The sequence below is a fragment of the Saccopteryx bilineata genome, chromosome 3 (genome assembly GCF_036850765.1).
Source record: "Saccopteryx bilineata isolate mSacBil1 chromosome 3, mSacBil1_pri_phased_curated, whole genome shotgun sequence".
NCBI classification, from domain to species: Eukaryota; Metazoa; Chordata; class Mammalia; order Chiroptera; family Emballonuridae; genus Saccopteryx; species Saccopteryx bilineata.
This window is the reverse complement of record NC_089492.1, coordinates 268,027,717-268,048,900: the sequence shown is the minus strand read 5'-3', so window position 1 is coordinate 268,048,900 and position 21,184 is coordinate 268,027,717. Positions and strand designations below refer to the sequence as shown.

At 49.3% G+C, this 21,184-nt stretch overlaps 1 protein-coding gene across 2 annotated transcripts in view; it reads right to left on the bottom strand.

Moving 5' to 3' along the window:
• Positions 1 to 7,718: 7,718 nt before the first annotated feature.
• The window catches only part of CSMD2 (CUB and Sushi multiple domains 2), a 606,087-nt gene continuing 592,621 nt past the window's right edge, over positions 7,719 to 21,184 (bottom strand). Inside the window, exons 63-70 of one of the 2 annotated variants that reach the window (XM_066269721.1) lie at positions 19,822 to 19,933; positions 19,061 to 19,240; positions 15,402 to 15,467; positions 13,965 to 14,126; positions 11,631 to 11,743; positions 9,709 to 9,796; positions 8,078 to 8,216; positions 7,719 to 7,910 (exon numbers count right to left, since the gene is read on the bottom strand). In XM_066269721.1, the coding sequence (XP_066125818.1) occupies positions 7,751 to 7,910; positions 8,078 to 8,216; positions 9,709 to 9,796; positions 11,631 to 11,743; positions 13,965 to 14,126; positions 15,402 to 15,467; positions 19,061 to 19,240; positions 19,822 to 19,933 (1,020 nt within the window). In that variant the 3' untranslated portion in view covers positions 7,719 to 7,750. The remainder of the gene's footprint in view (positions 7,911 to 8,077; positions 8,217 to 9,708; positions 9,797 to 11,630; positions 11,744 to 13,964; positions 14,127 to 15,401; positions 15,468 to 19,060; positions 19,241 to 19,821; positions 19,934 to 21,184) is intronic. The other variant, XM_066269723.1, reaches the window with a different exon arrangement.

The following is a 21,184-nucleotide window of genomic DNA, read 5'->3' as shown; positions in this document are numbered from 1 at the left end:
TGGTGCAGATTTCACATTTCTATCGTCTTTTGTTGCTTTCCTGTGACCGGTCAAAAGTGCACCATGACTTTACGGACACACTGTACAAGAGGGCCATACAGTCTTTGACCTCATACCCATGAGGTCATACCTCATACCCTGCCACTCCATCTCAGCCACATTTGTCCTTGAACTACCCCCTCCCCCCTTTCATATCATCAGTTGGACTAGTCCAGACACTAATCTCTTCTGAGCTCCTATCTGCATACCATGTGCTTGGCCTCTCCTGTGGGACTCGGCAGGTCCATGTCAATCTTCTACGCAAGCTGGTTCCCCAGCCCCCGACCCCTTTCTTTCCCACCCCAGCCAAGAGTATTGCCATCCGTCCAGCTGCCCAGGCATTTAGAGTCATCCTTGAGTCTTCTCTCTCCTTTGCCTGTATTTCCAACCACCAAGGCATGTGAAATATATCTTCAAAAGATATCTTGAATTCTCCCATTTCTATCCATTCCCATTGCTACCGTCTTCATCTCGACAAGCGTCATCCCCACCTGGTTGACTAGTTAGCAGCTGCCTCCTAACTAGTATTCCTACTTCCACTTTTGGCCCTCTTTGACCCAAGCTCCAAAAGTTGCACGCTAAGTTTCCAGTCAAGATGGCGACATAGGTAAACGTGGCACTCCTACAACCAATCAAAACCATCACTCCAGAACAACCATCAATCAGAACTGCCTGAAATCTAGTTGAACGGAAGTCTTATCATTAAGGAGCCGCCTTATTGAGACTAGTAGGAGGGACAGAGATGCTGAACGGGCAGGTCCTACACCCATGTGTGGTGGTTAAAAATCAGGAGGGATATCCTCAATGCAGAGGTCCCACCCCCCCCCGAAAAGCAAGGAGTCCCACCCCCACATTCGGCCCCCCAGCCCAGGGTTGCAGAGCAAGGAAGAGAAGTCCCCATCACTTCTGGCTGTAAAAACCATCAGAGATTGTGGCAAGGTGACATGGACGGCTGCTGGAGTCCCAGACAGTTCCTCTTAAAGGGCCCGTGCATGGACTTACTCAGACTCACTGGCTCTGAGCTCCAGCGCGGGGGTAACAGCTCGAAAGGCACCAGGGACATACGGGGAGGAATTGAATTGTTCGGCATCAGGAAGAGCTGGAGGAGCAGCTCTCACCGAGACAGAAGTGCTGGCAAAAGTCATTGTTCCTTTTCTGAGTCTTCACCACAGAGTCAGCAGGCAGGCACCGTATTTGAGCCTCCATCAAGCTGGCTAACACTGTCAGCCCGGCCCAGGTGATTCCCGGAAACCCCACTCCACCCAACTTTTGGCCCCACCTGAGCCATTTCCAGTGGCTTTTCCGTTTATATGGTCTTAATTGGCTCATGCTTTGGACTTTACTAAAATCTCTCAAACAAGCAGCATCTGGCCTCAGCATGCCCTGTGCCTCTCACTAAGTGGCCCAAGCCCAGCACTAGCGGCAGCTGGTTCACAGCCTGTCCTCTACCGGGCACCTCCGAGCCCAGCAGTAGCAGCCATCTGCAGGTCACTCTGTAGCTCATGCAGGGGAGCCCTGGGGCAGAACACTTGTGGGCCTTGACCTGCGTCTCCCCAGAGGCCTCACAGCTGGCATACCCAGTGGGTAGTTTCAGATCATGTTCAAGTACCACCCAACCACCTCTGCAAGTGACATACTCAAGGGGTGGCCTCAGTGGGCACCAGAGCTCTACTGAAGTTAGTCCTGCTTGGTGGGATCAGCGCTCACACAGCTGATCCTCCACAGTGGCCACAGCCAGTCTTCCCAGCTGATGGACCAGGGCGGTAAATCCCTCCCATTGACATGCCAACAGCAATTCAGGCTCAACTGTTACAGGAGGGTGCACACAGTCCACAGGAGCTGTGCACCTGGAGTCTCCAGCTCCAGTGATTGGGGAGACTGTGCCACTGGACCCTACAGAACACCTACGACATCGGCCACTCGACCAAGTCTGGAGATGCAGCAGCTCTACCTAATACACAGAAACTAACACAGGGAGGCTGCCACAATGGAGGAGACAAAGAAACATGTCCCAAATGAAAGAACAGAACAAAACTCAAGAAGAAGAACTATAAATGGAGACAAGCAATCTACTAGATGCAGAGTTCAAAACACTGGTTATAAGGATGCTCAATGAACTAGTTAGCCAGAGAGGGAACTAGCTATAAAGGGAAAGGTCCCCCTCTTAACCATTTGGTTCCTCTGAAATACGTTTCTTACAAGAAAAGCAAGATAAATGACTTTTATCCCCCTTATATTTACTGGTTATCAAAATAATGAGCTGCTTCCTTAGCAGTTTTCATAGGTGACCAATGAAGTTTTTTTTATTTTTAATTTTTTTAAATTTTTTTCTGAAGCTGGAAACGGGGAGAGACAGTCAGACAGACTCCCGCATGCGCCCGACCAGGATCCACCCGGCACGCCCACCAGGGGCGACGCTCTGCCCCTCCAGGGTGTTGCTCTGCCGCGACCAGAGCCACTCTAGCGCCTGGGGCAGAGGCCAAGGAGCCATCCCCAGGGTCCGGGCCATCTTTGCTCCAACGGAGCCTTGGCTGTGGGAGGGGAAGAGAGAGACAGAGAGGAAGGGGGGGGTGGAGAAGCAAATGGGCGCTTCTCCTATGTGCCCTGGCCGGGAATCGAACCCGGGTCCCCCACACGCCAGGCCGACACTCTACCGCTGGGCCAACCGGCCAGGGCCGGTGACCAATGAAGTTTTAAAAAATGCTTTTATGAACTTATATTTACCATGTTTCCTTCCACTGACTTTACTGATTTCATTATTATTGTTTTCTTACTATTGATACTCGCATTGTCCCATGATTGTCCATTGGAAGCTCTTCAAAGTCGGTTCTTGACTTCGAGTATTCATTTTTCTTCTTCTTCTTTTCTAACTGTGTGTGGGGGGTCATGTGCCCTGACCAGGATTCACTGGCAACCCTCATCTGGGGATGATGCTCTGCCCATCTGGGTCATTGCTCTCTGTTGCTCAGCAACTGAGCTAATTAGTGCCTGAGGTGAGGCCATGGAGCCATCCTCAGCGGCTGGAGACAATGTGCTCAAACCAATTGAGCCATGGCTGTGGGAGAGGAAGAGAGAGAGAGAGAAAAGGAGAAAGAGAAGGGGGAGGGGAGGGGGGAGAAGTAGATGGTCACTTCTCCTGTGTGCCTTGACCGGGAATCAAACCTGGGACTTCCACACACTGGCCGACGCTCTGCCACTGAGCCAACTGGCCAGGGCCCTGCTTCAAGTCTCTTGGATATATACTCAGAGGAGGCATTGCTGGATCATTTATATAGTGATTTGACTTTCTTGAGGACCCTCCACACTGTTTTCCATAGTGGCCATACCATTTTACATTCCCACCAACAGTACAGGATTCCAATTTTTCTACATCCTCAGCAACACTTTGTTTTTTGATAGTAACTATTCTAATAGGTGTCAGGTGTTATCTCACTGTGGTTTTGATTTGCATTTTCCTAATGATTAGTGATGTTGAGCATCTTTTCATGCGCTTATTGGCCATTTGTATATTTTCTTCGAAGGGAGGTCTGTTCAAGTCCTTTGCCTATTTTTTAAACCAGGGTTATTTGTTCTTTTGTTATTGTAGAAGTTCTTACATATTCTGAATATTAACTCCTTATCAGTTATGATGAACAAATATTTCCTCCCATTCCATAGGCTGTCTTTTCATTCTGTTGTGTCCTTTCATGCACAGAAGCTTTAAATTTTAATAATATCCAATTTATCTACTTTTCCTGTTTTTCTTTTTTCTTGTACTCTTTTGGAATCATATCCAAGAAATCACTGCCAAATCCAATACCATGAAGATTCCCCTCTACGTTTTCTTGTAAGAGTTTTATAGTTTTAGGTCTTATGTGCAGGTGTTTGATCCATTTGGAGTTACTCTTGTGTATGGTGTATCCACTACCATTGTTCCAAACACATCACAAGAGTTTCAAACACATCCCAGAGGCAGCACAAGGCAGTTTAAGGAAGGGATTTCCACATTGGCTTTTAGCCCCAAGTAGGTCTTTCCTCGCCTCCCCCAACAAACACTTGTCCCTAGCCATGAAAAAAGACATAAACATGTAAGAAAACAAATGCAAAAATTTATATTTTATTTGAATTCAAAAAATTTAAAATTGCTTTCAAATTCAGGAAAGTACCATAATGCAGGACCCCAGGGGGAAGCCTCATATACAGAGACAGATAAATTAAATGTATATACTGCAGACAAGCCAAGAAGGGGCGTAGATTACATATTTACAGCACTGGATGTTTTCTGAAAACCATATTTATACATTTTATTACATTTACAAAAAAGGCTTCCACTACCGTTTACCTACAATAATGAAAAAAAATTTACACCTTTTTTTTCTTTTGGTACTGTACAAACTTTGTATAATAAAAATATATCTCTGTACAAAAGATTTTTTGTGTGTTTTTGTTTTACTACCCCCCTCCCCCCCTCAGGGGATGTGATGGGTATGTGGTGTGAATGGAGGGTCAAGGGTCTAGTCTGCCCTGGTCCCGCCCAGGCGGAAGGAGACAGCCAGAGGGGGGAGGGGCGACGCACAGCAAGGTGCAGGGCGCCTTGCCAGCACGTGCTCCTGGGGCATCTCCTAGGACTTCGCCAGGGGACCCAGGAGTTGGGGCAGAGGCATGGCTGGAGGAAGAGTCTACTGGTTGGTCTGAGAGGAGTGTAAGAAGCGGGAAGGGAGAAGCCACAGAGCTTCCCGCATTTGTTTCCAGGGAGACAGAGATGAGTGCTTGTGTTCGTCTGATTGGCTCCTGCCGCTGCCAATCCCAGTGGCATCTCCTAGAAATACACTTCTCACTTTAGCTAATCTCTATGTTCGCCAGATCTTTTCACTGTTTCAACCTAGACCGTGCTCAAGAACCAGGTGTGCCCATCACTCCACTCCCATACGTTTCTATTTGTCACTTCAAAATGTGATACAGATATCTGAGGCCAGCCTGTCACACAGGCACACGTGTTTAAGCCCCTGGGGACCATCCCAAGGACAGAGAAAGTAGCTCTAAATTTCATAGTTTGATTCCTAAACTCTTTAGATTCCCAACAATAAGAGTTAATGAATTCTTGTATAGAATCCATTAATGACCCCAGTGTGATGAAACTCAAATCAAACTCACTTGCAAGGAGCTGGAGAGAATGTGACTTTCATCCACTCTGTCCTTGTGACTCAGGAGTGCTCAGGTCCTTTGCCTGCTGTGGCAAGGGGCTGCTGGAGCCAGGGGTCAACACCAGCTCCGGAAGGCAGGTACAGGGTCCTTGCCTTGATGCTGCCCGGTGGAGAGAACAGAACCCAGAGGGGACACGTGCGTCCCCGCCCTGGCCCGTCAGCCCTAGCCACAGATCTGCTGTAGATATTCACCTACTGCTCTCTGTCTTTGGTGCCCTTTCTAGACTCGGGTTTCGGGCAGCCGATGTAGTGGACTTTGGAGTTACAACCATCTGGGTTTGTATCCTGGCTCCCCACTGTGCTGTGGCTTACATCTCTTCACCTTTCTGGGCTTCTGTTTTCTCACTTGTAAAATGGGAACAATAATTCTTGTATTTTGGGTTGCTGTCAGCCCAGAAATCAGATACCTCAAGTGTCAGGCGCAGAGAGGAAACTCATTACACTGTAGCCATTAGTTATTGGCCACTGGGGTAGGCTTGCTCTCCTGTCCCTTGCAGGACCTCCCTGACGTCTGCAGACTTGGCCTCCGTCTGGGCCACAGACTTGTTCCTCTTCTTTGACAACTGGCAGCCAGACTTGACCTCAGGCTCTGGCCAGATTCCCTGCTCTTCTTCGCCAGTGCTGCCTGGTACCCAGACTGCCTTTTTCATTCACTGGGGTTAGAACGCAATAAAATTATGTTGGAAAAAATGAACTGATTTCCAAACTATTCTTAAGATGTTTTTCTGCCCTTGGGGTAGTCCTTGCTGTCATTCTGCAGCGAGGACAGTCTCTCTTGCTGTCATTCTGCAGCGAGGACAGTCTCTCTTGCTGTCATTCTGCAGCGGGGATGGTTCATCTGCAGATGGCTGGTCTGTGTCCTGCCCACTGCGGATGCATCCAGATAACACAGTCACTGCATCCTGACCGACGAACAGCGCTGTTGGTTCCAATGCTGTTGGCGCTTCCTCCTTGTCACCTCGTCTCTGTGTGTGGGGAGCAGGCCACGGGCATCTTTCACACCCCTTTCTCTGTACGCTTCTTGGTCTTTTCCACAGAATCATGTGGAGGTGTGTGTGTGTGTGTGTGCGCGCGCGTTCATGCTCAGGCCCAAACACACACACCCGCGCATCCACAAGCTGCTCTGCTGTTTGAAATCCATGAGCTTCCCTCCTCCATCTCAGCCCCCTTCCTTTGACGCCCCAAGTTAGGGCACAGTGGGAGTCCTCTTCAGGGTGGCGGGGTAGGTGCGGCAGGGTGAGGGCCCAAGTCCCAGCAGTGGCAGACACGGGCGGAGGGCAGACGAAGATGGGCACTGGGCAGTGTGCTCTGGAGAGCTACTTCCTGTCCCCTGGAGAACTGGGAACAAAGAGATCACAGCAGAGCTGATCAAACAGGAGAGGCAGGAAGGAATAAAGGGGAAAGAATTAAAGAAAATTAGTTGCCTTGATCCTTAACTTTGATTTTTAATCTTCCTAAAGTAAGGGCTGGTGGTAAGGGTCCCTACCAACCCACAGCAAAACAAGTGTTTCCTGGAGGTCCTCTTTTCCCCTGGCGGGCAGACTTATCCATCAAGCACAGGAGACCAGGGCCTAGGGGCCACCATGCTTTCAGGGGGCCAAGAACATGTTTTCATTTTAGTTTCTTTCAAAATCAGAAGGAAAAATGAATTTAATAATAATGAATGTGTAATAATGAATCCTGCTTAGATTATAATCATCTTTATAACCTTGTTATAAAGTATCATTTTTCATATATGTATTTTTTAACAGAGGAAGGGGTCCGTGAAAGTCCTAACATAGCCCTGCCTCCTCACCCCTACTTGCTGACCCCACAGGTCTCAAAGATTTCCCTGGGTGGGGTTATTTTCATGTCAGCTGTTCTTGTTAGGCATGGTTTGAATGGATGACCTCGTCATTCATTGTAGATGTATGTGTGGCTGTTCAAGGTGGTTTCTATGCACCTCATCCCTAAGCCAAGCAGAACCTTCTCTGTTCCAGTGCTGGGTAGACCGGATGTGGGCAGAGGGGCCCTGCTGGAGAGCTGGGGGCCGGGTGGAATGTTCCTAGGCCCTGGAGGCTGGTGAGGGGCAATGCTGGGGGCTTAACCTGGGAGCCACTTACCCCAGATGACCCAGATGGCACACAGGTAGCTGAGACCCAGCAGAACCCCTGACATGGAGTGGGGGTGGGGGTGTGTGCAGGTCATGGGACATTCTTAGTTTTCTCCTATTTTAATAATTCTGCAGCTCAAAGTTCAGAGTCATTACTGATCACCTGTAAGCCCTGATGTTTGTCACCAGAGGAGATTTTACTTTTTCTTTATTGCTTCCCATCTGGGAGAGTTCTGAGTAGGAAAACGTCAAGATGGAGCTTAACGATAAAATCTCACAAGTCTGGCGTGTTAAAATGATCCCACTGGAGTAATTGCTCCTCTATCGTTAAATACTTGTTTAGGATAGATGCTGAAGGGTGCCCGCCCCTGTGCCCTTCTCACCGGCGGCTGGAGGCAGGGCTCTCGGTAGCCGCGCGTGGCAGCAGGCCTGGTGGCTATACTGCTGTACACACTGTGCTGACAGTGAACTCCGCCTCGGTGGCCATGATGTCTGTGGGCTGGATGTTGCGGTCATACATGGGGTTCTCGAACGTAGCCCGGACATTTGTGTTCTCGTGGCCAGCATAGCCATTGTACGGAACTTTGGGTCTTCTCCTGGGAACAGGAGAGTGACCAGGACATAAAAAGAGGAGAGACTCAGGGGTTCAAAGTAGGGCAGAGGGAGAGGGAGGTAGAGAGGAGGGGGTGGGCTGGGGTCCAGGAGAGGGCCTGGCCTGTGTCTTGTCATCCTCCCGCCCCCATGCCTTGTTCCTTCACTGTACCTGTGCTTGTAGAGATAGAGCACAAAGCCTGCAATGATGAGGGCGATGAAAGGCACCAGGATTGCGGCTGCCACCGAGCTGCTGTTGGAAGCAAAGTGGCGGCCGATGGACTCGGGGTCTGACTCCAGCAGCCTGAGGTCTGCAAGTCCCAAAGCATAAACCTCAGGTCACGGAGACACAGTCTGAGTGTGCGGCCCCTAGCGGCCACTATTGGGAAGTGCGGCTGCGGCTTGGGATGTTACCCTCTCCATCCAGCTCAGCTGGGAGAGGCCTGGGTGCCCATAGTCCACCCACCTGCCTTCCGCTCGCACTCAGACCTTCCCGGGGAGCAGGGGCCCAGGGGTACTGGTTATATCGTATGCAGAGGACAGCGTTCAGGCCTGGGGAAGCCAATCTGCAGGTGGACTTCAAACTATGCCTCAGAATAAAATCTTAAAAGAATGCAGCCCTTGAGAAGTTCACAAGGAAGCCAAAATATGAAATGGATGCACGTGGACCTGCTCTGGTGGAAGTGGGAGAGAGCACCCTGGAGTTTCTGCCTCTGGAGGGCCTCCCTTCCTCTCCAGCGCCCCCTGAACAAGGCGGGGGGGGGGCTCAGAAGAACACAGCTGGACAACATAGTCCATTTAGTGCCCCCCACCTAACTGAGGGGGGGAGGGGCGGGTCCTTCTCAGGAGACAGGGCGTCAGCTGGAAGCCAGAATGAGAACGGGGGCTTCCTGCGGTCTCTGCAGTGTTTCAGGCTGAGGGGTCAGGTATTTGAAGGACTGCTGCAAGGAGGATAGGGGTCTTACTCCACACAGCTCAAGAGAGCAGAGCTAAGAGGAGCTCTTGGGGACAAGGAGGGTGGAGTGGGGACAACAGGGAAGCAAATTTCCACTTAAGACAAGGAGAAGCTTTCTGGAGGTCAAGAGCTGTGAGAACATGCAAGGGACTGCCTCTGCCAGCAGGGGACCCTGGCGACAGGCGACGTCAGCACCAGGGATACAGAGCAGGCTCTGGAGCACCAGGACTGCCTCCTGTCTCCCCTTGTACCACTCCCAAGAAACCAGAACCCTCCCCCCATTACAGTCTGAGGCTGGGCCCCCAGAGGGTCTGGGTCAAGGCCAGTCTCTAGAGTGAGGATGCTGGACATGGGTGACATGGAGCATGCTTGGTGAAGGTGACAGGGAGAGCAAGGGAAGGCAGCCTCCTTGACACCCAGTTCTCTTGTCTGTACAATGAGGACTGCAACACCAACCTCCGGGACATGCGTGAGGAAAGGACAGCACAGATAAAGGCACCCCGGGAACCCCACGTCTTAGTGCTTAGGGATGTCTGGGTAATGCCCCGAGGGCTGGCCAGACAGTACTGCAGGGGGCTTGAGACCTAGTGCCCCTTAAGCTGGGGGCTCTCAGCTCAAAAGCTGAGCATGAACCTGACAAAGGCTGAATGTGTTACATATTGTGCTTATTTCTGGAGAGCTCTTCCATAATGTTTATCAGACTCTCAAAGGCATCCCTAATCCAAAAAAGATGAAGAACTCCTGTCTTAGACTACTGATTGTCTCCAATCCCCTACCCTCCACCCCAATATACACGTTTCTTCTCCACACCCACGGGCTCACGCTTCCAGGGGACAAGTGCTAGTTACCGAGTCTCTGAAAGCCGAACTGCCCAAAGCCATGGCCCTTGACGGAGCCTTGGTAGATGAAGGTGCCTCCAGAAGACTCCGAGGAGACCTGTGACGGTGGGAGCAGAGTCAGGTGGGAGGCACGCACAAGCACACAGGGGACACACACTCATAGCCACGTGTCGCCGGCCCACCGGGTTCATTCACCCTCCTGCCCCTCGCCCCGACACACAGACAGTGACTGTCACACCCAGGCACAGGCAGAGCATGACTGAGTGCTGGGGGTGGGCAGGGGCACCCACGGCTTGTAGGAGGCAGGGAGACATTTTTATTGCCCACTTGTCAAATCATTGAACCTGTCTGTGCTTCAGTGTCTCATCTGTCAAACAGGAACAATAACAGTACTTGTGTCTTAGGGTGTCTGTGAAGATTAAATGAGTTAATATAGATGAAACACTTACAATGCTCAACAGGCCCTAGGTAGGTGTTAGCTATTGTAACTGTCATGAAGAACTGACTTTTAGAGTACCGCGGAACAGACCAAACCTCGATTAAAAGGGACGTAGCAGATTTAACATAGTTTGAAGAGTTCATCACAGTTCTGTTAGCTACAAGTTTTTTTCGCGGGGGGGGGGGGGGGTGTAATCGGGAACATAACTCGGAACCTCTGCCGCTTGCCTCCACGAGGCTCGTGAACAGGCCCCGCGCTCAGACATGCTGCGTGGGCGGCTCCGCTGAGGGCGTGCCCTGAGGGTGCTGGCGCTGCGGTGTGCCTCCCAAGTCCGCTCCCGCCCCAGGCTGGCGCCCTCTGTCTACGGTGCTCTAGGCTGACTCTTCACCTGTCCCCCCAGACAAGCTCGGAGTGACACAGCAGTGGGCTCTGTGGTTGGCTGTCATCCTAGGCAGCTGTTCCAGGCCCTGCAGAGCTCCACTGTTGTCTAGCCCCTGCGGGCACTCCCGGCTTCATCTCCCAGCTCAGACCCTCGTTCCTCTCACCTCTGCCAACCCTCCCAGCATGGTGGGGTCTGTTGTCCCAGCAAGCGTTTGAATTACTGAAGCCGGTCAAGATTTGGACACCCAAAGGGGTCCACAGGACACACCCGAGAATACCAAGACATGAACTGTCTGTGTCCGCCCCCGGAGAAGCCATGGCTTCTCTTTATGTGTTTATAAAGTGAAGTCGCTAAAGTCACGGTCCTCCACCAGCTAGCTAGTCTTGTCCAGGAGGTCGTACCCTGACTCCTCAGCTCTCTGCTACTCCGGCCACCATGACCTCTCCCTCCTTTCCACTCTCCTTCCTCTAGCTTCAGAAGTCTGACCCAGGGAAGCCCAGGATGCGACAGGCTCAACTCTACTACCAGTGAAATCAGAAGGTATGGGCCCAGGAGCCGCCCTGGGGACCGGACTTCCACCTCAAGGATGCCCTACAATGTAGCAAGCCCTTCACAGCAGGGAATGCAAGGAAGTTGTATCCCTTCCCCCATTTCGCGGTCTCCCGAGCTGTGCTGAATCACGCACAATCCCATCCTTAAATGTGAGTAGATGTTTGAGGTAGTCACTGGGGACTCGCCCCCTGCTCCCAGCTCCCACCACCTCACCACGGCCTTTAACTCGCTTGCATTCACTCACACACCTCCAATTCCTCGCTTTTGGCTGTAACATCGGAACCTACTCCATCTCGCACAGATGTTCCGACCTTCTGGACTCCCAGCCTCCTGGCTCTCTTTATTCTTTCCTTTGCCCCCTTCACTAGCCGGCGAGGACTCCCCGGCTCCCAGTTCCAGCCTTACAGAAAACCTCCTCCCAGGTCTCCGTGTGGATCCCAGGAGTTCCCACCTTCTTCTCCCCTCCTCTTCCCTGCCAGCGCCCTGGGGCTCGGGGTGGGCCGAGGGCACAGGAGTCTAGGGACCCAGTGAGATGAGAGTGAGATTTGCTGAACTTACATGCCCGTCTAGAGCCCAGTGATCATCTTTGAACTTATTCACAAAGATCTCCACAGGCCCTGTGATCTGGTAAACCTGGAGGAGGAGATGGAAATCTTCTTTCTTGTAAATTCCTGAGAAAAGAAATAAAGTGCAGAGCGTATACTTGAAAGATCGGGGAGAATTTCAAAATCTGAATTTGTGGGTTGGCGGGTGTGAGCGTCTGTGTGGGATTTCACGTGTGGGTGCTGCTATGAGCACTCCGTGCACAACTAACTGTAGGTGGGTAAGGGCAGTGCTCCCGGGGAGTATGTGTAGGCTGACCGTGAGCGCATGCAAGAGTGTGCACGTGCATTAATAGACAATGGATTACTGGCCCGTGACTGTGACCCTGTTTACACATGTGCGTGTGGGAATAGAGTGAGTATGGTTTTGTCTGTGAACGCGGCAGCTAATGTGTGGGTGTGCTTACAATCCAGTGCATGCAGGAATGCATGAGTGACGTATCCGGGAGTCTGTGGACATGTTTAGGACTCTCTAAGACAGGGGTCGGGAACCTATGGCTTGTGAGCCAGATGTGGCTCTTTTGATGGCTGCATCTGGCTCGCAGACAAATCTTTAATTAAAAAAAAATAACGTCAAAAATAGAAAACATTCTCATGTATTACAATCCATTCATTTCCTACTGCTCATGTTCATGGTTGCGGGTGGCTGGAGCCAATCACAGCTGTCCTCTGGGACAACACCAAATTTTTATTGGATAATATGTAACATACATGTGTCATTATATGGCTCTCATGGAATTACATTTTAAAATATGTGGCATTCATGGCTCTCTCAGCCAAAAAGGTTCCCGACCTCTGACCTAGAGCAGAAGAGTGAATGGGAACGTTTGCTTGTGTTTGTGTGTGCGTGCATGGACGAAGGGCTGCGAATGTGTGTGGGCTTGTGTTAGTGTGGGCACTCCTTCACTTGTGCGGTCATGTATCTATCCATCTTTTCAGTAAATACTTTTTTCCTATGGTAATCAGTTTTCTGATTATAGAAGGATCAAAAGTTGGGTAAATTTTGAAAACAGCAGAGATGCATGAAGGAAAAAAAAATCACTCTTGATCTCACTACCGAGAAATAGCCACTGTTACCATTTTGGTGTTATAAATATAATTCTTTTTTTCTTTTAAAAGCTGGAGTCACATTTGAAATGCATTATAGTGGATGTAGTTCTTCTAAAATTGACACAACATTTTATCCAGCAGATATACTATAATTAATATACCCATTTCTTTATTTTTAGATATTTCCATTTATGTAATATGAATAGCCCTGTGAGTGTCCTATATTTATAAGTGCTTGACTCCATCTGTAACTATTTCTTATGCTATGAATTCTGAATTCATGGGTCCAATCATTTTCAAGGATCTTGATGCGCATTGCCAAGCTGTTTTCTGGAACAGTACTCCTTTCTACATACTTTGACAAGCACTGTCTCAGGGCCTTCCGTGGAGCTTGACCTGCACTAAAGTTTATCACTTAAAAAATAAAATCTTACGGCCCTGGCCGGTTGGCTCAGTGGTAGAGCATCAGCCTGGCGTGCAGGAGTCCCAGGTTCGATTCCTGGCCAGGGCACACAGGAGAAGCACCCATCTGCTTCTCCACCCCTCCCCCTCTCCTTCCTCTCTGTCTCTCTCTTCCCATCCCGCAGCCGAGGCTCCATTAGAGTAAAGATGGCCCGGGCGCTGAGGATGGCTCTGTGGCCTCTGCCCCAGGCACTAGAGTGGCTCTGCGTGCAACAGAGCGACGCCCCAGATGGGCAGAGCATCGCCCCCTGGTGGGCATGCCGGGTGGATCCCAGTTGGGCACATGCGGGAGTCTGTCTGACCGCCTCCCTGTTTCCAGCTTCAGAAAAATACCCCCCCCAAAAAAACCTAAAAAATAAAATCTTAGTGGGCAAAGTAGAAAATGACATTTGGTATTTACTTTGATTTTTGTGATTACTGAAGAAAAACACGTTTTCTTGTTTACTGACCGCCTGTACTTTGGCTTCTGGGGTCCTCTGCCCCCCGTGTCTGGTTCAGTTTTAGGGCTATGAGTCTCTTTTCTCTTTATGTCTCAGAGTCCTTTGTATGCTCAAGTTACTACTGTTCGTCATCTAGTCATTTCCTTTTGGTCTCTGGCATGTTTATCATGTAAACAAAGACAAATGTTCACATCTTTGCCCTGCTCACCAGCTGGCTCTGAGCCTCCCCCCCGCCCCCCGACAGTATAAAGCAATGACGGCAGACTCATCCTCGCAAAGGGCATGCGCCCTCCGCCCTCAGTCACCCCCGGCTTTCGCAGAGGCGGCCTGCTCCTCACCAGCCAAGTGCAACTCCACGCCGCTGTGGTCGATCATGGTGGCGTTGACCTTGCTGCTGACAGCCTGGAAGCCCGTCACCCTGAGCATGGCCGGCTGCTTCTTCCCCTGGTACTCGTAGGCCCCTTTCCACAGGGAATTCTTGGCAAAGACGTCCCCAGGAACTAGAGGAATGGAGAAAGGGATACGAGAGGGGTTTCAAGTGTGCTGGCAGAATTGAGGCCACCTGCCCCGTTCGGGCCGAGACTGTTCTCCCAAACCTGAACCCGGGGGAGGGTGGGGGTGTGCTCCGGCCCTCCTGTGGCCCTCTTGCCCCTCAGGGTGAATGAATGGAGGGGAAGGGAGAGGAGGTAGGTAAGAAAAAAGGAGAAAACAAATAAGAAAGGGAGAGAAAGAGGGAACTAGAAAGCAGAGAGAGAAAGAGAAAGAAGAGAAGAGAAGAAAGGAGGAGGTTCAAAAGATGAAGGAAGGGAAAAAGAGAAGAGGGAGAAAAGCAGTATGTCAGCACCATGTGGCAGACGGGACGTGGGCTAATGACATCAGACGGGTCTGGGTTCTCATCTTGGCTGTAACTTCTCAGTGGTTTGGTCAAATGCAAGAGCCTCAACTTCCTCACCTGTAGGCCACACCTGTACTTCTGTAAATGGGGGCCATCTCACCTATCTCATCAGAGTTATTACAGGGGTTAAGTGATCTAAGGTTGCAAATTTGTTATCACATGATGTCAGGCAAATAAAAACACCTAATGAGCCATAGGTACTAAAATTGTTATTTATCCTTATCATATTCTCTAAGGCAAGAGTTATAGTCCCTATTTCACCAAAAGGTAAACCAAAGCTCAAGAAGTGACACTCATTTGCCCAAGGACACAGTTGGTCAGTGAGCAAAATGGAAAAGCTGTTTGTGACATCAAATCTAGTCTTGTTTCCTGCGCAGTGCATGTATTAATACAACGACAGGGTTCAGAGCAGGCTAGGCTAGTATAGGATAGCTTTCCGTCGGTCAGGCAGACCTGGAGCTCTGTGTCCAGCTCTGGTCATCACACTTTGAAAGACTCAATACCTGTTTTGAAAATGTCACCATTTCCAGAAGGCTCCCTAGCCAGGACCCGGTCGGTGTGTCTGCACGACCGACCGCACGCTGCCTGGTGCTGGGCCTGGGGTGGAGGGTGGGGGTTGGTATCAACAGCTCCAGAGCCCAAAGCTCTGGACATGGTTTTGGGAAACCTTGGATTCTTCTCCTGGGTGACATGAGATTTTTGCTTCCTTCAGGCTTACCTCCTCCTGAAGTCGGCCTGGGGTTGGGAGGTGGAAGGGAAACCTGTTTGGCTCTATTGATAGTTTTCATACCCCTCCATTGGATACTCAGAAACTCATTTCTGGGTAACGAGGCAAAGGAACCAACACATTTCTTCAGCCAAAGATCTGATCCGTACACACCTGAGGCTTGGGTGAGTGGCGGCTCACGGGCAGTGTTGATGGGTCTTCCACTGGGCCGGACCTCTGCTGGGGAGAGAGAATGGGAGAAAACAGGATCAGCCTCTGGTCTGCAGTCTGTTGATAAAATAGTGGCTACCTCTTTGACATTAGTTCAGTGGGCTCTTTGAGATCTTGCTTTGGATTTATCCTCTTAGACCAGGAGGTGGGCTGCTCTGATCATCATCTGGTGATGCTATGGGTCCCTCTCAGAATGATAAAATATAAAGAGTTACAGAGGAACTCCACCATATCAATTATAGTCATATTAAACAAGGAATTAAGATATAATTACATATAGTTCTTTTTTTTTTTTAAAGAGAGAAAGAGAGGGACAGACAGGTATCGACAGACAGGAAGGGAGAGAGATGAGAAGCATCAACTCATAGTTGTAGCACCTTAGTTGTTCATTGATTGCTTCTCATACATGCCTTGACTGAAGGGCTCCATCCAAGTCAGTGACCCCTTGCTCAAGCCAGAAGCCTTGGGCTTTACACCAGTGACCTTTGGGCTCAAGCCAGTGACCATGGGGTCATGTCTACGATCCCACACTTAAATTGAAGACCCTGTGCTCAAGCTGGTGAGCCCTCGCTTAAGTCAGTGACCTTGGAGTCTTGAACCTGGGTCCTCAATGTCCCAAGCTGACACTCTATCCACTGTGCCACTGCCTGGTCAGGCCATATAGTTCTTTATTACTGTATCAAATAACAGGATCAAGCAGTGAGTCTAGTAACTACTATAATCTTGAACTAGTCAGGAACATAAACACTATTTCATGATATGAGTAAGAACTGTAAGATAATATGAAAATCTGCCATGTTTAATGGTGACAATGTCACAAGCATTGCTAACACTACTACAGGATTTTGTCCACATTCCAAATTAAAGAAAATGCTACACTTCAGTAAGAGGTAAAGGACAATAAAGATGCTATTTCCCACCCTGCTCCACAGATCCCCTAAATGCCCCTCACTGAGGATCCTGGGTTGCAAATACCTGTCCTGGACTCTGCTTTTCTCCCAGATGCTTGAAGGAAGACTTTGCACTGATTAAAAGTAAGTTTCTTGAGCCCTGATAGGGTTTCAGGGGGGTGTTCTCCGCCCTTGGAGTGGGGATGTTGAGCCTGAGAAATCCTCATGAGCAAAGGCAAGGGCACAGCTGTGGGCCCGAGCCAGACAGCCCAGGTCCGGACTCCAGCGCCCGGCTGAATGATTGTGCAACCTTGACTAAGTCAGTTCACCACTCAGTTCCTGTCTCCTGCTGCTGAAACATCCCTCATAGTTCTGGGCAGGATACATGAGGTTATGGACATGAAAGTCAGAGTCAATAAATGTTAATATCTTTCCTCTTTTGCAGAGAAACAACAGAAAAATCTGCCCTGTCACCAAGTCAGGATGGACTTCCCCTACTGTCTCCTTGGGAGGCCACAGAGTTCTAGCACACCCTTCCAGTTCCGGAGCTCAGTTTCTGTTCAGAACTACAAAAAGCTGCGGAGAGATTTTCCACAGTGACTTCGTGAAGGTACACTTCTGACATTTGCCACAGTGTGGATAAATCTGGAGGACATTATGCAGAGAAAGACAAATACTATATATGGTGTCACTTACGTGTAGAATCTAAAAAGAAAAATGTCAATAAAAAGACAAATAGCCCAGTTTAAATATGGTGAAATGAATAGACATTTCTCCAAGGAAGATATACACATGGTCAATAAACACATTAAAAAAGATGCTTAATACCATTAGCATTAGGGAAACGTAACTCAAAACCACAGTGAGATACTATTCTACACCCCCTGAGGATGGCTGTACAGAAGATGGACAATAACATGTTTGGGCAAGGATACAGAGAAACAGGAACCCTGGTGCGTTGCTGGTGGAATGTAAAATGGTACAGACAGTTTGAAAAACTGTTTGGTAGTGTCTAAAAATGTTAAACATAGAGTTATCCTGTTACTCCTAGATTTATACCAAAGAGAATTAAAAACATATGTCCATATAAAATGTGCAAATTTATGTTCATAGCATTATTCCTAATAGCCAAAGAGTGGAAACCACCTAAATGTCCAATAGTGGATACATGGATAAAAAAAAAAAGGGGGTATACCTATGAAAGCAGTACTGTTCAGGCATAACAAGGAATGACATTCTGACACATGTCATATCATGGGTAAACCTTGAAAATATTAGGCTGGGTGAAATAATACAGATACAAAAGAACAAATGTTAGATGATTCCACTCATGTGAGGTATCCAGCATAGGCAAATTCACAGAGCTAGAAGTATAATAAAAGTTATAAGGGACTTTAGGGAAATGAAAAATGATTAATGGAGTTCTGCTTGGGATGATGAAAAATTCTGGAAATGGATAGTGGTGATGGTTGTACAATATTGCGCACGTATTTAATTAGCCCCTGAATTATACACTTCGTAATAGTTAAAATGGCAAATTTTATGTTATGGATATTTTACTGTAAGAAAAGCTTAAATAAGTATACTCTAAAAATAAAACCTTGTATTATTATCATTATGTGGAAAAATATTATTTTCCCTAAATAAAATAAATTTACAACAATTCCTATGAGGAAAATACAAGAAGACAGTTATTAAATCCTGGCTCTAATGAAGACCCTGAACTGGAAGCCTCTCTCTCAGAGGCAGAACATCAAGGTACTTCTGAGCTTGGGTTCTGAACCCAGACCTTCAGTGAATGAATCGCAGTTCTTTCCCTTTACCAGCTGGTGACCTCAGGCATGTTACTTAACGTATCTGTGCCTCACTTTCTTCATATATTAATTACATGGGGAATAAGAATGGAACCTGCCTCACAGGACGGTTGCGAGGAATAAATGAGTCAGTACACACAAAGTACTTAGAATAATGCCTGGTGTATGGCGAGTTCATCACCTGTAAGAAGGAGTTTCGTGCTATTCCAGCACCGCACTGACCATTTATCCTTGACAGTTTCTTAAGACTGGATCCACACCACCTTCTCTAGGAAGCCTTCCCTGACTTCTTCCCTCCTCCTAAGGGCTGAATTTAGTGCCCTTCTATCGCATCCCCACAGCATTCAGCCCATCTCTATGTCCCCGAAAGTACTGTTATATCTGCTAATCTGTCTTCTGTGGCTAAATGTGAGCTCCTTTAGGGCAGGATTTCGGTCTTTTACCTCCGAATTCTCCATTACCAGCACAGACATGCACAGTGATAATTCTTAATAAATAGAGAATGAATACATTCACGAAAGGGGGAGGGAGGTCTTTGACCTCTTGGTAATGTGAGGGATCTGTGAGTGGGTGCTATTTCGTCAAGGTTATAAATATGCATAATGCGTTAATCTAGTTTAGTGAAGCAAAGGGATGGTCTCTGTCGGATGACCTAGTGTTACCCTGAGAGAGCGCTGGAGCTCCAGCAGAAGGTAGCAGATGGGATGGCTTCACCATGCGCCCCTTGGGACTGCCCTGGTTTCAGCTCCTAGAGGCTCCGTAGCTCAGAAAATGAGCAGCAGGGAGCAGCTCCTGGAAATCCTCTTCCTTTCATTCCTTTTTCTGCCTCCTCTCAGGCTCAGCGGCCCCCTCTGGCCTCCCACCCGGAGAGGCTCACCCGAGGGCACACTACACTCACCCAGGCAGATGGGTGGTTTGCCCGTCCAGCTGCCGTCTGCTTTGCAGGTGCGGTGCTCGGAGCCGCCCTTGAGGGAGAAGCCCTCCTGGCAGGAGTAGATGAGTGTGTAGCCCATGGAGGGCAAGTCCAGGGCCCCGACATTGGCATGGGTTGGCGTCTCTGGCTGTTTGCAGTGGTGGGCTGGAGGAGAGGAAGGATATTATTAGACCCGGAGAGAGCAGGGTCTTCAGGAGGTCTTTTGAACATTCTGTTCCTAGCAGGGACATCTCTTTCCTTTCCCCCATGGGCCCCTCTCATGTCTAGCATCTCCTCCCCACCTCTCCTCCCACATCCCAGCCCTGGAGTCTATGGGAATGGCCAAGACAGCGATCATGTGGATTCTGGCTCATCAGCCCCGGGGGAACCACAGCCTGCAGCACTTATCCTGAGGGATGATGGGTAATTATGGTCAAAAGCCTGAACTCTTCCATCTTGAAGGCTGGCTTTGGTAGTGTTTAGTTTTTGTTGCCACTGGCAAGATGTTCTGTTTTACTTTGCTAAGGCCTCAGAATTGCCCTCAAAGATCGGAAAGGCTTTTGTGTGAAAATCTTTTCTGCAAATCCCCAAGGAGTGGCAATGACAAAGAGACCAATAGTGGTGTCAGTGAGACGTGGGAGCTCCCTGTCATTCAGACCGTTACGGCATGTCCTGGTGCCCAGCTAGGGGGAGACAGTGTGTTGTCAAGTGGATTGTGTTGGGATGCAGGTGACGTCTGCACTCACGGACACAGTCAGGCAGGGTTCCGCTCCAGGTCAGGTTGGGCAGGCAGGTCCTGGTGGTGGACCCCTGAAGCAAATAACCTTTTTGACAGCGGAAGAGCACTGTGCTTCCGACCTGTGGCGAGGACAAAAGATCCCACCATCACCTTCCATCCAGCCACGCTTCCTAACTGTCACTTGATCACTTACTTTCTTTCCCATGACACAGGTCCCACCCCTTCCATTGCCTCTGCCTGCCACACCCTTCTTCCACGTCTCTGCCTGGTTAAATCTCATTTATGCTTTGAGGTGGCTTATATTATTACCCTTCAGCACGGCCTCACCCAACACCCCACGCAGAGCCATGCTCTTACGGGACACATCATACTCTGCTGTGTGACAGAGTGCCTGGAGCTGAATCAGAAGCTCCTCATATCAGTTCCGGCTCCTGTGCTTACTCACTGGGTGACAGGCTGCATGAGACTACACCTCAGTCCTCCTGCGTGTGGAGTGGGGGCCAGCCCCGCCACACCGTGCTGGAATGCCGCGGCACTCGAATGTGAGGGCGGATGTGGAAGCATTGGATAAAATGTGAAGAACTGCACGAAATAGAATTATTACATGTGTGTGTCTCTTCTATGGAACTGTGAGTTCCATGAGGATGGGAGACTGTCTTCCTTACAGACATGTCCCCTAGAGCAGTGGTCCCCAACCCCCGGGCCACGGACCGGTACCAGTCCGTGAGCCATTTGGTACCGGTCTGCAGAGAAAGAATAAATAACTTACATTATTTTCGTTTTCTTTATATTTAAGTCTGAACGATGTTTTATTTTTAAAAAATGACCAGATTCCCTCTGTTACATCCGTCTAAGACTCACTCTTGACGCTTGCCTCGGTCACCTGATACATTTATTCGTCCCACCCTAAAGGCCGGTCCGTGAAAATATTTTCTGACATTAAACTGGTCCGTGGCCCAAAAAAGGTTGGGGACCACTGCCCTAGAGAGTCTGACGCCATGTTTGTCATCTCTGCTGAGCGGAAGAGCTGCCTTCCCTCCCGCGTGTCCTCCGCTCAGCTGTTTTCCCCACCCTCGCCATCCACGAGCCCCTCCCCATGGGCTCCACAGTCCTAAACCACCAGCTCCATCTCTCCCTGTCCAACCCACGCAGCACAATGCTGCCCATCAGCTTCCTAAAGTGCAACTCGACCGCACTCCTCAGCTCAAGATACTCACGGGTTTCTATCGCCTACAGGAGCCGATTCTAACATAGCAGGAAACTCTTAATTCCCACTCCCCTCCTCCATGCCCGACCTGTCCGTCTTTTGTATTTCATCATCTCAGTCAGCAAATGGCTGTTTATCCGCACACTTGTGCAAATCAAAAACC